At 46.7% G+C, this 13024-nt stretch overlaps 2 protein-coding genes across 3 annotated transcripts; one reads left to right on the forward strand and one right to left on the reverse strand.

The window, feature by feature from the left end:
• Window positions 1–297: 297 nt before the first annotated feature.
• TYW3 (tRNA-yW synthesizing protein 3 homolog) lies at window positions 298–4945 on the reverse strand. Its single transcript, XM_040073122.1, has 6 exons — window positions 4772–4945; window positions 4040–4120; window positions 3206–3304; window positions 2337–2408; window positions 1942–2075; window positions 298–1754 (listed from the first exon to the last, which is right to left on the reverse strand). Exons 1-6 carry the CDS (start codon window positions 4928–4930, stop codon window positions 1559–1561), a joined length of 741 nt encoding a protein of 246 aa, XP_039929056.1. The 5' UTR covers window positions 4931–4945; the 3' UTR covers window positions 298–1558.
• Window positions 4946–5022: 77 nt separating this feature from the next.
• Window positions 5023–11242, forward strand: CRYZ (crystallin zeta). Of its 2 annotated transcripts, none has more exons than XM_040073121.2 (9): window positions 5023–5090; window positions 5781–5905; window positions 6223–6375; window positions 7570–7733; window positions 8342–8393; window positions 9484–9633; window positions 10027–10128; window positions 10279–10374; window positions 10636–11242. In XM_040073121.2, exons 2-9 carry the CDS (start codon window positions 5795–5797, stop codon window positions 10795–10797), a joined length of 990 nt encoding a protein of 329 aa, XP_039929055.1. In that variant the 5' UTR covers window positions 5023–5090; window positions 5781–5794; the 3' UTR covers window positions 10798–11242. The 2 variants fall into 2 exon arrangements, with proteins under 2 accessions (XP_039929055.1, XP_039929054.1); XM_040073120.2 differs by lacking the exon at window positions 5023–5090 and adding an exon at window positions 5360–5379.
• Window positions 11243–13024: the final 1782 nt, after the last annotated feature.

Genomic DNA, 13024 nt, shown 5'->3' on the forward strand with positions numbered 1-13024 from the left:
GTGACCCCTGGTGTAAGGGCAGAGGTGCATGGAGGAAGGTGTTGCTGGTCTCAGAACGGTGTCAGGGTGGTGAAACCACCTCACCATCACCCTGTGCAACTTGGATGAAGTGAAAAAAAAAAACAAAAACCCCAAACAGAAAAACCTTGCAAAAACTGTTCCACATACTGAAGTAACATGTTTCCCTGATCTTTGTTTATTTTTCTTGTTGTAGGGTCTTGTTTAGTTTTAGTATGAGGTCCCCAATGGTCTTCAACTGTTGGAGATGACTGGAATAAAGCAACAAGATGCCAACAGTTAGGGTAACATTTTTATGTTAAGATGCCAAAAAGTCTTCCTGAATTTTTTATCATTTTTCAGAGGAACACATCAGTTTCTGGCAAACTGTATTCCTCAGAATGCAAATACTGTAGTGCTGTTACACGGGGCGAGGGCTGGGCGGTTGCAGGGTCTGTGGGCACGGCCTGTGGTCGGTGCTGGTGTTCAGTCCCTCGAGCCACGTCCAACAGAGCAGCACCAGACATTTTAAGAAATGTCAGATGCAGAGGAGGGTTCAGACTATTCTGAACAAACTGCCTGAAATCCACAAGCAACAACTACCTCCTCTGTGTGCGAGATGTGCCCCCAGATGGAGAAGAGGGATCTGCAGGAATAGCGGACTCCCAGCAGCAGGGATGGCAACAGAGGCTCTCCAGGGCTCTGCTAAGGCAGCAGCCCTTAAAGAGGGTTGGGGAGGACCCTCTGCATGGAGGCAGATGTTGCTTTTTGCTGATGGAAACCCTGAGGTTTCATTTCAGCCCAGACAGGCAGCTGAGCCTCAGAGTGGTGAGGAAGGTCTGTGGCAAACAGTGACTGCAAAGGTGTGACACAAGCCAGCATCCCAACAATGCTCCAGTGATGCCTGTGGCAGAAGCCATGTCCCCACTGTGGGAGCCTTGGCTGCTCCCACCACCTGCCTGCTGCCCCAGGGGCCGTGGGACTCCAGTGCTGTTCACACAGCTCCTGGCCAGCAGCTCTGCACTGCTAGAAATTATGCCCCTGGGTTGAGTCATACTTTAACCAGTCTGCCCAAACGCACAGGAGGTCTGAGACCGGTGCACGCAGCGCTGCTTTGGAAGGTTTCTGTGGAATTTCCACCTCAGGTATTGGCTGTCTTCAGTGGATTGTCTTCAGTCTTCAGTGTTTGTCCGCAGCACCTCTTCCCCTCCCTGAAGGAGAAACCCACAGAGCCAGCTGGCTCTGCAAAACCCAGGGAGCTGGAAGTGAAATGCTGCCACAGAGAACACGGCATGAGGCTGCAGCAAACCAGTTATTTCTGGGATAACTGATGGAGTACCACATTGTTAATTCAACAGTACACCTAAAAAACTCCCAAAACATCCTACAGCTTTGTTCTCTGTGTCCTGTAATTACACCTGCTTGCTATTCTGTTAATTACCTTTTTTTCTGGTCAATGTCCATGGAAGTATTACTACCTGGAGCATAGGAGTATATAAACCTCTTAGAAGGAGCTTTACAATCATTTTTCAGTTCACCATTTGCTTTCAAATGTCTTAGTCTATATCATGATTTCAGCAAACAGATCAAGAGTGCTTTCAGTGTCATCCTGGGGTTCCAGCTCTCTGCTGGGATCAGCCTGCTCCTGAGCAGTCCGTCTCTTTCTCCTGCGCACGTACACAGACCGGCTCTTCTCTGCCCCCTTGGGAAACAGGGTGTCTGCAGCTTCCAGAGCCAGCTCCAAGCCTTTGTGGAACCTAGACAGAAACAATTCTGTAATTACTGTTTTTATAGATTTGCTCAGGATCTGCAAATTACTCTGAGAAAATAATGCTTTTAGAATGTAATCAAAACGTGCAAGGGGAGAAAAGTGGTTACTAATATTTTACTTAATACTGAAGAAAAATTACATGTCATGAACAGAACTGGTGTATTCTTACAAACCTGTCAATCCTCCTTATGTTCTCTTCCATTTTCTGATTGGCTACATGTACCAGAAATTCAATATATTCTTCAGAGACCATCAATCTCCCTTTGCGGCTCAACGGAACTTCTAAGCAGTGAGTGCTCCGCACAGCCTGAAAGCACACACATGATTTACCTGGAATAAAGTTTTTTAGTTTATGAAGGTTATTTAAATAATGCAGGGAGTCCATTATAGTAAAAAAACTGCTTATCCATATGATTATTTAGGTTGCTGTCACCTAAAGCAGCAAACCATTTCTTTGCTATAGCATTTCCCATGACAGCTCTTAAGCACCAGTCAGGTCTCATACAAAAATCAAGGTTAAAGTAACAATATGGCTTTGTTACATCTCTCCCAGTAGCAGAGTCCTTACCATCGTAATTTTTCCTCCTCTGCCAACTGTAATACCAGAGTTCCTGAACCCAGAGTCAATAGCCACTGAATGCTGCAGAAAAAATAAATGCTTAAACAGGTCTTGTACACTTTCACAGCAAAAATGTTTATGGATGGGTTGCAATGCAATGTACAATCTCGGTTTTGCAAAAAAACTTATTCAAACCATCTACCCAGACTTACTTAAAAATAGTTACATTAAAATACTTTATAAGGTCAAACTCACAAATGGTTGGTGGTTTTCAGGGGCCCACGGTGGATCCTGATTATCTGAATCCACCAGTGCAGAAGGGATGTAATGCCTCTCTAGGAAGTGAAGAATTTTATCCCAATGAGCTGGAACTTCACAGACAGTTGTGTCACCCATTTACAGCTACGAGTGCAGCTGCACTGCCCATGAGCTCCTCAGCTCTTCTGCACTAACAACAAATCGAGCACAGCACACATTGCTCTCTGCAGTCATGGAATAGCAGAAGGCACAGGCATCGTTCAATGCATTGAAAATGAAGCCAAATGGCTTGGCTGGTAGCAAAGTAGTGTCTAAAATCCATCCATTTCAGCCAGTGAGAGCAGCCCAGGCCCCTCAGGTAGTGTTTCACGCAGCAGTCTGCTTCAGCTCGAAGGCTGAACTGCAGGTGAGTCATTTTTCTTTCTAAGTACAGTAAAACCTTTGCCAAGTTTAAAGCCGTGCTTTTTCATCAGCTCACTTTACTACTCTAGTTATGAAACACACAGAACACCTGGGACTGTTTCTAAGTGCAACTGCTTACCCAGGAGCCAATACTTTTATTTTTGCAGGCAGGAATGCAACAGAACAACAACGCCACATTGTATTTGACATGGTTTTACCAGCAGCTGTGCGTCCTGCAGCTCCCGACACAGCACGTGAAGAACAAACGGTTCAAACTTGAACACAACATCACCAGTGGCTTTCTCTAGTGCTGTCATCTGGAAAACATTTATATAAAATGACCAAAATGTTTCTATAAAAATCAGAGTATTTCCTCTCATAAGAGTTAACAATGCACCACTACATCTTCCTTGGCCTGAAATTTTCTGATAGAAATTTTAGCACACGTTGCTTTGCTGGAACAAATACTAATGAAAACAAATATCCTGGAGGGTACTTTTGTGCACGTGTGAGAATGTATATGTATGGTAAAGTGAACTACGAATTGAGTGAGAAAATGCTGACATTGCAACTGCTTCTTTTGTGGGACCAAGCAATATATGCAAAGCGTAGGTTATTTTGAAAGCACATTAAAAATTAAAAACCCTGTAGTACAGACTTCTTTAATTTCAGAGGATTTATTGATACTAAATTAAGAATGCAGTATAAGAGACTCCTCATTACACCACTTTCAGATGTCTGTCTGCTAGCTCAGCAAGCTGGGCTCAAGAGTTTTAAATATGACTACAGAGAGTAAGAAATTATGTAAGTTTCTGGAATAACAGCTGCATTTGTAGCTATACAGAGAAATTGATATTGAGTTCAAAAGCATTCTCTTAAAGCGGGTCTGAAGAATGCATTAAGCAACACATCTAAGGAAAAGTTAATTTTGAGAGTAGAGTATAAACTCATCTTGGTAGCAGGAATAAAAACCGTTTGACACGATATGTTTTCCATGACACCAGGAGCACATCCATGAACACATAAAAAGGCTGCATCAGCTGTGCCCTTACCACATCACCTTTGACACACGGGTCATGCGTTACCAGGAGCCAGGTGCAGTTCTCCTTCTGGGTCCCCGTGCCGTCCGTGTCCTAGTGGTGAACAGAAACCATTAAAATGGCTCGGTGAGGTTTCATGCTGCTGTTACAAAAACGGTCTTTGGAAATAAAGAGCGTCCCCTCGAAGCATCAGCCCATTGACACCGCGCCCGACCCGCGCCCGTCCGTGTGCTCAGCCCGCCCGAGCTCCGGGCCGGTGCCCGGGATGGTGCCCCCGCAGCCGCCTGAACAACGGGGGCACGGACCAGGAGGCACCGGGAACATCCAGGACGCCAGCCCCGTGCCGGCAAAACCCGCGGAGGGGCGGAACCCCCACCCCGGCATCCCGGCAGCCATCCCCCAGGATATCCATCCCGGATCCCGGACCCACCGTCACGGTGTCCCTCCCGATCCCGATCCCGGACTCACCGTCACCGTGACCCTCCCGATCCCGATGCCGGTCCCGGACCCATCGTCACGGTGTCCCTCCCGATCCCGGTCCCGGTCCCGGTCCCGGACCCACCGTCACCGTGACCCTCCCGATCCCGATCCCGGTCCCGGACCCACCGTCACCGTGACCCTCCCGATCCCGGTCCCGGTCCCGGACCCACCGTCACCGTGACCCTCCCGGTCCCGGTCCCGGTCCCGGACCCACCGTCACCGTGACCCTCCCGATCCCGATCCCGGTCCCGGTCCCGGACCCACCGTCACCGTGACCCTCCCGTCACACGAGCTCGTGGTGCAGAAGCGCTCGCGCGCGTTCAGGAGCCGCACGAGCTCCGCGGCTCGCGCGTCCAGCGCGCGCTTCCGGCTGGGGTCGGGACGCGCGAGCTGCTGCGCCTTGCGCCGCGCGAACGCCGCCATCGCGGGGGGACGGCGGCCCACGAGGGACATATCTCCGCGTGCGGACGAGCGGCGGGGTGGGCCGGGCCGGGGCGGGGCGGAGCGAGCGGTGGTACGGCCCCGCCCGCGTCCTCCCCCGCCCTTCTCCGCGCTCCGCCGCGGGGGTAGCGGCGCTCCGCAGGTAGGCGGTAGGCGCGGGGCTCCCTGGCGCTCGTCCGGGGGACAGGACGGAACGGAGGCGGTTCGGCGCTATCCGTACCGGGCTCCACAGCCACGGCGGACGCGGCCGGGCCTCCAGCGGCGACAGCTACGGGGGCGCCTCGAAGGGGCGGGGCCTGATCGTGGGGAGCGCTTCCGGGGCACGGCCTGACCACGAGGCGGCTCAAGGGGCGGGGCCCGGCAGGGCGCGTGTGTTTGTGGGCGGGGCCTGGCGGTGCGGATGTCTTTATGGGCGGGGCCTAAAGGCGCAGGTGTGTTAGTGGGCGGGGCCTAAAGGCGCAGGTGCGTTAGTGGGCGGGGCGTGTCCGATCCGTGTCCGTCGTGTCGGGGCCGCACGGTGCCGGGCACGGCCCCGATCCCTCTTACCCGGTGCCCGCCCCGCTGGCCGCGGGGTCCAGGCTGGGCGTCCCGTCCTCCTCGTGCCCGGGATCCCGGAAGGTGCTCCGGGCGGGGAGCCCAGAGCAGCTCGGGGCCTTCCCTTGTCCCCGGTCCCTCCCCTCCCTCCGGTTCGGTTCATTATCACAGGATCGATCCGCACTTCGGCCCTGCGGTGTCTGCCGTGTTCCAGGCGCTGTCCGCAGGGCATCTCCTGGTGGCTCAGGCTCCCCCAGACCTGAACAGGTAGCAGGGATCTCGTTGTTTCTTTTACCAGATCCTCTGGTCGTCATGGCAGCCACCAGGAATGTGATGAGAGCGGTCCGAGTGTTTGAATTTGGTGGCCCTGAAGTGCTTAAACTTCAGTCAGATGTGTTAGTTCCTGTTCCAAAAGAAAACCAGGTATATGTGAGCTCCATGAAGGGAAATAGTGGTAATGAATGTTAACAGGTGCCTGCAAGACAGAAGGAGGGATACAACCCAGAACCCTACACCTAGAGTACATGGGTTTTGGTCAGTGTGTTCATACTGCTTGAGATAGTGCGCTCTTTACTCTGCGGTGGGCTGTATATTCCACATCAAGATTTTCCTGAAATTAGCTTTGGTTTGACACTGGATTGTAACTGTTCGAGAATTCAGTAAAAATGCTGCAATGCCGTGCTGTGAATTCAAGCGCTAAATCTTTTTAGCTATTGCTTAAGAAGTGTCTTTTCTTTTAGGTATTAATTAAAGTCCATGCCTGTGGGGTAAATCCTGTGGAGACATATATTCGTTCTGGGACTTATGCCAGGAAACCAACTTTACCCTACACCCCTGGCTCGGATGTGTCTGGGGTGATTGAAAGTGTTGGGGAACACGTGACTGCATTCAAGGTATTTACACACTGGGGTGTAATTTACTGTTGTTTAATGGGCCCTCTTTGGCTGGTTGCTGTGCTACTGTACCTGGTTTTGTTGCTTATAATCGTGTGATCTGTTCAAGGGGGGAATCCCCTTCACGGACTGTAACAGCACACTGGGATCCCATTGCCAACCCAATCTGCTGGTGGGACTGTGAGGAATGCGGTGCCCTCCTCAAGTTCGGAGGTTTCAGAAGAGGCACTGCAGTCTGCTTAAAGCAGTGATATCTGGTGTACAAAAGTTGGGGTTTGCAGTTATTTTTCTGGCATTGCAGAAAAAGTTGAGGTTGGATGCTTCTAGCTGGGAGTTGTAATTTCAGGTAGAATGGAAAATCTTTCTGTAAAGTATTTGAGAAATGGAAATTGCTTACTTTTAAAGCTCTGTAAATTCTGTTATTTGTTGCTAAAACTGTTCAAATACTGTATTACTCCTGTCTAGTAATTTTACTGGGATTCCTCAGTGGGAAAGGAGAATATCAATTTGCTAAAAGATATCTATGACATCAACTGAGTTTTTAAATTGGTTCTCCCATTTAAGGCATTAGACATTTGGTCCCAAACAAACATAAAAATTGTAGGCAAAATTGGGCTGGAATTTCCTGATTTGGAATTTATGTAACAATTTTGGGAGACCTGAGAGATTGGGTTATCAAGAGAGAAGAATCATCTTTGTTCATATTTTCTTAGCAGTTTGCTGTATCTGCTATGTGTGGCTTTTTGCTTCCTCTGACAACTGTGATGCTCTTGGTTTGAAGGAGAGAGACATGTCTTAGAGGATACACATTTCCACATTTAAATAATTTAGAAATGTTCCTTTTCTGTTTGTAAAAGCTTTTGAGGTTTTGCATTTGGAATCTGTGGATGGAACTCCTGACTTCAGTCCAAGTTCATTAAGGTTCATATTAATGAGGCAGTAGGTTGGTTTGTTACACTGCAGGGTGGGGTAATAATTATGATACTTAGGTTTAGGTATAAGAAATTATACATTTTGTGTCGCATGGATGGTACGTATCAGTATTTATACAAATTTCTTTGACAAATATAACTGGTTATTTTTGATAGGAGAGCTGCTAACAATAGCCTAAACCTCTGTAAATTTCTTCTTAATTTATTAAGGAAACAGTAAGGGGAATTATTGATTTCTCTGTGTTCTCTCCCACCGTTCTAGAAAGGTGACAGAGTTTTCACGCTTGAAACGGTTTCTGGAGGATATGCAGAGTATGCAGTTGCTGCAGCCAACAGAGTCTTTCCTTTGCCGGACAAACTGGACTTCAGGCAGGGAGCAGCGATTGGAGTGCCCTACTTCACTGCCTACCGGGCCCTTTTCCAGAAGTAAGGCACCAAATCCATGTTTGTGCACTTTGATCTTTGATATTTACAGTACCAAAGTTCGTATTTTCACTGTCCTGTAAAATGGGGAGGTTGATGAGTGGGAAATGTTTAAAAATGTTACACTGATGGGATTGTCAGATAATTGTTACCTAGACTGTGACTGTGTTTTCCTCATAAGTCTTTTTTTCTTGAGAGAACCCACCTGGAAAGGCTTCATAGAATAAAACACGTGGCTCCTTTTCAGTACTCACTGGTATTTTGGCTGGGGAGGAACAAGAGCAGTAGTTATAATTTCCTCAGCAAGCAGACGCGTGCTGTGGAGCAGAACCACTGCTTTGCCGTGACAGGCCAAAGTCCTGAGCTGAGGCTCAGTACCAGGCTCTCATTGGCTGCATGTTGCTTCAAGTCATCAATCACAAGATTTATTTTCCCTCCTTGCTCTCCTGAAAAGGCTTATGATATCTGTTTAGGCATAAATTGGAACATAATTGGAACATAAATTGGAAACAATGCTGCGTGAACAATGAGGTTTGATGTCAGTATGTGCAACCCCGTACTCAGTATGTCCTGCAATCACAGTGCCAGTATTTCTTGTGTTCTTCGCTCAGAGGCCGTGCCAAAGCAGGGGAAAGCGTGCTGGTTCATGGTGCTAGTGGAGGGGTAAGTATCGCAAGAGGCAGGTAGTAGAGAACACTGCTCTCTGTCCTTGCATCTGCTTCTTCCTGGGATGTCAGTTATGGTCATATTTGTATCAATAGATTAGCAGATTAAGTTTTTACTTCAGATACTCTAGGATCCACTTTCTTAGAACAAATCCTGTTATTCCCAATAACTGTGAGACTGAATGCTGCTGTGAGATCCCCAGGCAGAGGATCACACTCGGAACAGGTGGTTGCTGCAGGTGGTAGTTGATCTGGAAGTTTTATCACTGATAGCTGAAAGCTCTAATTTTCCAATATGTGCAAGTTGTTCTCAGTCCTCTGAGAATAAGTCACTGGTTCAGGGTGACTGTGCATTTCTGGGATGTTTTTACCCATGGGCCAACAGCTGGCTGCACAAGGAAAAGTACTGGAATATATAAACCTGTGACTGAATACTACATGACATTGCACTTCTAGTTTTCTTTGGGTTTTCATGACAAATTTATTTTAGATCTCTATGACACAACATTCTAGGTTATCTCCCACACTCTGCACTTGCGCAGTTTCTGGTTATGCACCAAGCAACTGCTGTGAAAGGCAAAGATTCCTTAATTATTTGTTAGACAACAAAAAGATTAATTCATATCTTATTCTGGGATACTAGAATGGTATTTAGTATCATAACTCTTTTTAAAGTTTTTCATAAACTAAATGTAGTGCTTCTTTTCTTACTGGAGTGCAAAGCTGGTAGGAGACACTGAGAATTTACTTTCTAAAGAAGTATTGTTAATAAAATTTGTGCCTGCAGATTTTCTTAGCAATGTACAATGCTGTTACTAGTAGCAGGTGATTCTGTGAAAAGAAGAACTTCCTTGGATTTGTATAAAAAAAAAGTCCCAGCTTTGATAGATACTCAGCATTCTACATCGAGGTATGTCAAATGCTGATAGCTTTAAAAAAACCTCAAAAATTACCATGCCTCTGTAAATGTATTTTCTTTTTTAAAGAGTATTTGGCTTTCTTTAAGATCTAAATTATTGGCTAAAAAACACCTCACCAGACTAGCAGGTAAAATAATTTTCTCTTTTTTTTTTTTTCCCTCCCTTCAGGTGGGACTAGCAGCATGTCAGATTGCCAGAGCTTGTGGTTTGAAGGTTTTGGGTACAGCAGGAACTGAGGAGGGCATGAATGTGATCCTGAGAAACGGCGCTCACCAAGCCTTTAATCACAGAGACCCGAATTACACTGAGAGAATTAAGGTAGGAATGTGTCTGGACTCAAGAATGCAGGTTGTGTTGTTCTTAACAAAGTGTGAACAGTTGTTTGCAGAGGACTTTAAAGGAGATTTATGTAGGAGCAATAGCGTACTGCCTTTTTCATTTCTACACGAGGAAGAACTTTCTCAGGCTGGAAGATCCGAGCTTTCCTCACAGGCAGTGGCATTTAGAACTTATTTCATTCAGCAATTTCCAGCGTGGGATCACATCCTAAGTCACAGCAAAATGTGCTACAATTCAGCTCATTGGCTGTCAGCTGCAGTACAAAGGCTGTATTGAAAATGTAAACAATAAGCTGTAGAATGGATACTTTCTGTAGTGTTTAAAATAAGTGGTGGTACCCAGCACTAAGATAACGTCCTGTGTCCTGTACAGGCATGCACAGGGCCGGGGGGAGTCGATATCATCATAGAAATGCTCTCTAATGTCAACCTGGATGCTGACCTGCAGCTGCTGTCCTGCGCAGGGAGGGTGATGGTGAGTGTGTGCGTCCTGGGCCAGGAGGGTGACAGTGAGAGTTCGTGTCCCTGGGCAGGGAGGTGATGATGGGTGCTGGTGCCACTGATTTTGTGCATTCAGCATCACACTGAACAGCTCTGACTCGATGCTTTGGACTCCTTTGGGCAGGTGGTGGGCTGCAGAGGACGCATCGAGATAAACCCAAGAGACACAATGAGCAAAGAGTCCAGCATAATTGGAGTGAGTCTGTTTCTTGCAACTGAGGTAAGAAACATTTCCATTTTAAAGTATGCTTTATTGGCTTGTTCCAGCACATCTGTATTTACAGTTAAAATTATTTGTAGGAATGAAAGAATAATTTCACTGTAACAAACTTGTTAGTTCATTCCATTATGTTTTGATTCAATCTCAGAACATCATAAAACATTTTTGCATTGTGGAATTTGCTTTACTTCTTGCATAAATTGTCAATGTCATTCTAAAGTGCAAAGACCTTGTCATAAACACTGTGTTTGTTACACACAGGAGGAAAGGCGTGAATGTGCCACAGCAGTCCTTGATGGCATAGAAGCTGGCTGGCTGAAACCTGTGGTGGGCCTGGAATATCCCCTGGAGAAAGTAGCCAAGGCTCATGAAGACATTATTTGTAGCAGTGGTGCCCGAGGGAAGATGGTGCTCCTTCTATAAAGGAGCACCTTTTCCCATTTATTTTGTAGCTGTTCTAAGTGCACCTTTGCTTACATGTTCACTGAATGTGTGTTATAAACGCACCTTTGATCATGTCTGACAGTAGCAGAAAATGCTCACTTAGATGAATTAGTTAACATTTTCTTTTTGTAATGAGCAGAGTTGCGTTTACTGTAAAGTAATTTTGGTGGCTTTGATTGATGTGGAAATAATAAATTTTCTCTGCTGGTGTGCTTTGTGCTGCAGGGGATGGTAGGGTATGGTCCATGGCAAGGCAGAAAGAGGCCACTGTAGGTAACACAGAATAAAGCTGCTTTTTACAGATACACAAAATTAAATAACTCACTATGTGTGTTAATTAGAGCTGTAAATTCTTTTAGCCACAAGATTTGTACTCAAATTTTGTCACATAATTTACTTGAAATAAAAGGTTTTACTGACAAAATAGTTCACTTTCCAGCTCCAAAGATGGGCAGAATCTCTCAGACATGAACTGTTTGGAGCAGAGGCAGTTCTATTTGTGCCTCCAAGGCTGAGGTGGCAGTGTCCCGGTTCATCCTTAGGGACTGTCACTCTGGAGCTGCATGCTGGGATTTGCCTCTTGGAACTGATGATTGTGACTGGAGCAGCTGATTCCTAGATGGTAAATGGCTGCTTGTGAAGATTTCAGTTCTCCCTATGACCTTTATTAAAGTCTCCTGGACCCCTGGCTGCACAGGGAGCAGAGGCTGCGTGGCTTTTGTGGCAGGGAGAGTTCCTGTGAAATTCCTGAGCTCCATCCACTGAGGCAGGCAGGGCACAGCCTCAGCACTGAGGCTTGTGTGCAGGTGTCTGTGTGGGGTCACTTTGCCATTACACTGGGGTCATTTCATTGTGTCTTGTTCTCATAAACCTTAAATCCATTGCACAACAAGGTGGTGCTGCCAGGAAAGGTGATGGAATGTTTCTGCAGTTAATGATTTCAATTTAGTGTTTCAGTGAGTGGTTTCAGAAAGCTGCTTGGGGAGAGCAGGATGAGGCCAGCTCAGCTGTGGGAAAGCAGGAAGCCTGTCTGCCAAGGTGCAGCAGAATCCTTCCTCCCCCCAGGCTGCCCGAGGGGAATGAAGCCGATTTCCTTGTTTGTAGCACTTCCCGCAGGAGTGGAGAGCTGTGTTTTTTATGTGAAGATTTAAGTGATTCACCCGGTGTAAGTGATGTGTGTAGGTAGTGTTTCAGCTGATTATCCAGGTGAAAGGTGCTGACTGTTCCTCTTGTCTCAGAATGTGGCCTGAGCAGTGCTGCCATTCTGGGAATCTGCTGTTCCTCTTTACAATGCTGTTAGAGAAAGTCAAACATCTCTTAATATCAAAGTACTAAACAGGTTAAATGGTTAATGATGGATATGATTGTGGAGATGATGTGCATATCAAAGTATACACCTTTTCTCTATATTCTGTGTTCAAATATTAAATTATTTTTATTCAGTCTTAATTTAGTAGGCGTCTATGACATGATTGAGAGGCTGATGGTTTGCAGTGGCTCCTTTCTTGCTTAGTGCTGCCACTGCATTGTGGATGATGTTGAGAGGAGAATTTCAGAGCAAGTCTCTGCTCTGTCATCGTTTCTGTCTCGAGGGCCGTGGTTGTAGTGGAGTTTGTCACCAGAAGGTGTCAGAGCAGTTCCGTGGTACCTCATTGTCGCTGCTCTCTGCCAGCTGACCTGGCAGAATGGCACAGCAGAACTGGGAATATCAACTGCCTTGTTGGGAATATCATACGACGTTTATTCTTCTGTCAGTTTCCAATTGTATAAATTGAAGTTGTTTTTTTTTTTTTTTAATTTTGGAAGAAGTAATGTAATTGGAACTAATGATGTAGGACTGAGGTGTGTCTGATTTGTGCAAGTCACCCATCTAGAGAATGTGTCACCCTGGAGAGTCCTTGGTTTGGCTCTCTTTTTGGGACATGCCCCTTGGAAGTGCAGAAAAGGATGGAGGAAGAGATGAGGGCCACAGACCATTGAATTTAGCAGAATAATTCTCTCAGTTTGTTAAGAATCTTCTCCTGGTTTGACTGGACAGGATTCTGGAGGCAGTGGGTCCCAGCTGCAGCCTGCTTGGTGCTGCCGTGGGTGGTTGGAAGGGTGGAACAGGCTCTTGTACTTGTGCTGACTTTGGCATCTGCAGGAGAGGTTTGGGGGTTCGAAGTGAGGAGTTGTGCACAATGTGAGGTTCTGGAAACTGTTCTAT

Source organism: Hirundo rustica, chromosome 9 (assembly GCF_015227805.2).
Source record: "Hirundo rustica isolate bHirRus1 chromosome 9, bHirRus1.pri.v3, whole genome shotgun sequence".
NCBI lineage: Eukaryota > Metazoa > Chordata > Aves > Passeriformes > Hirundinidae > Hirundo > Hirundo rustica.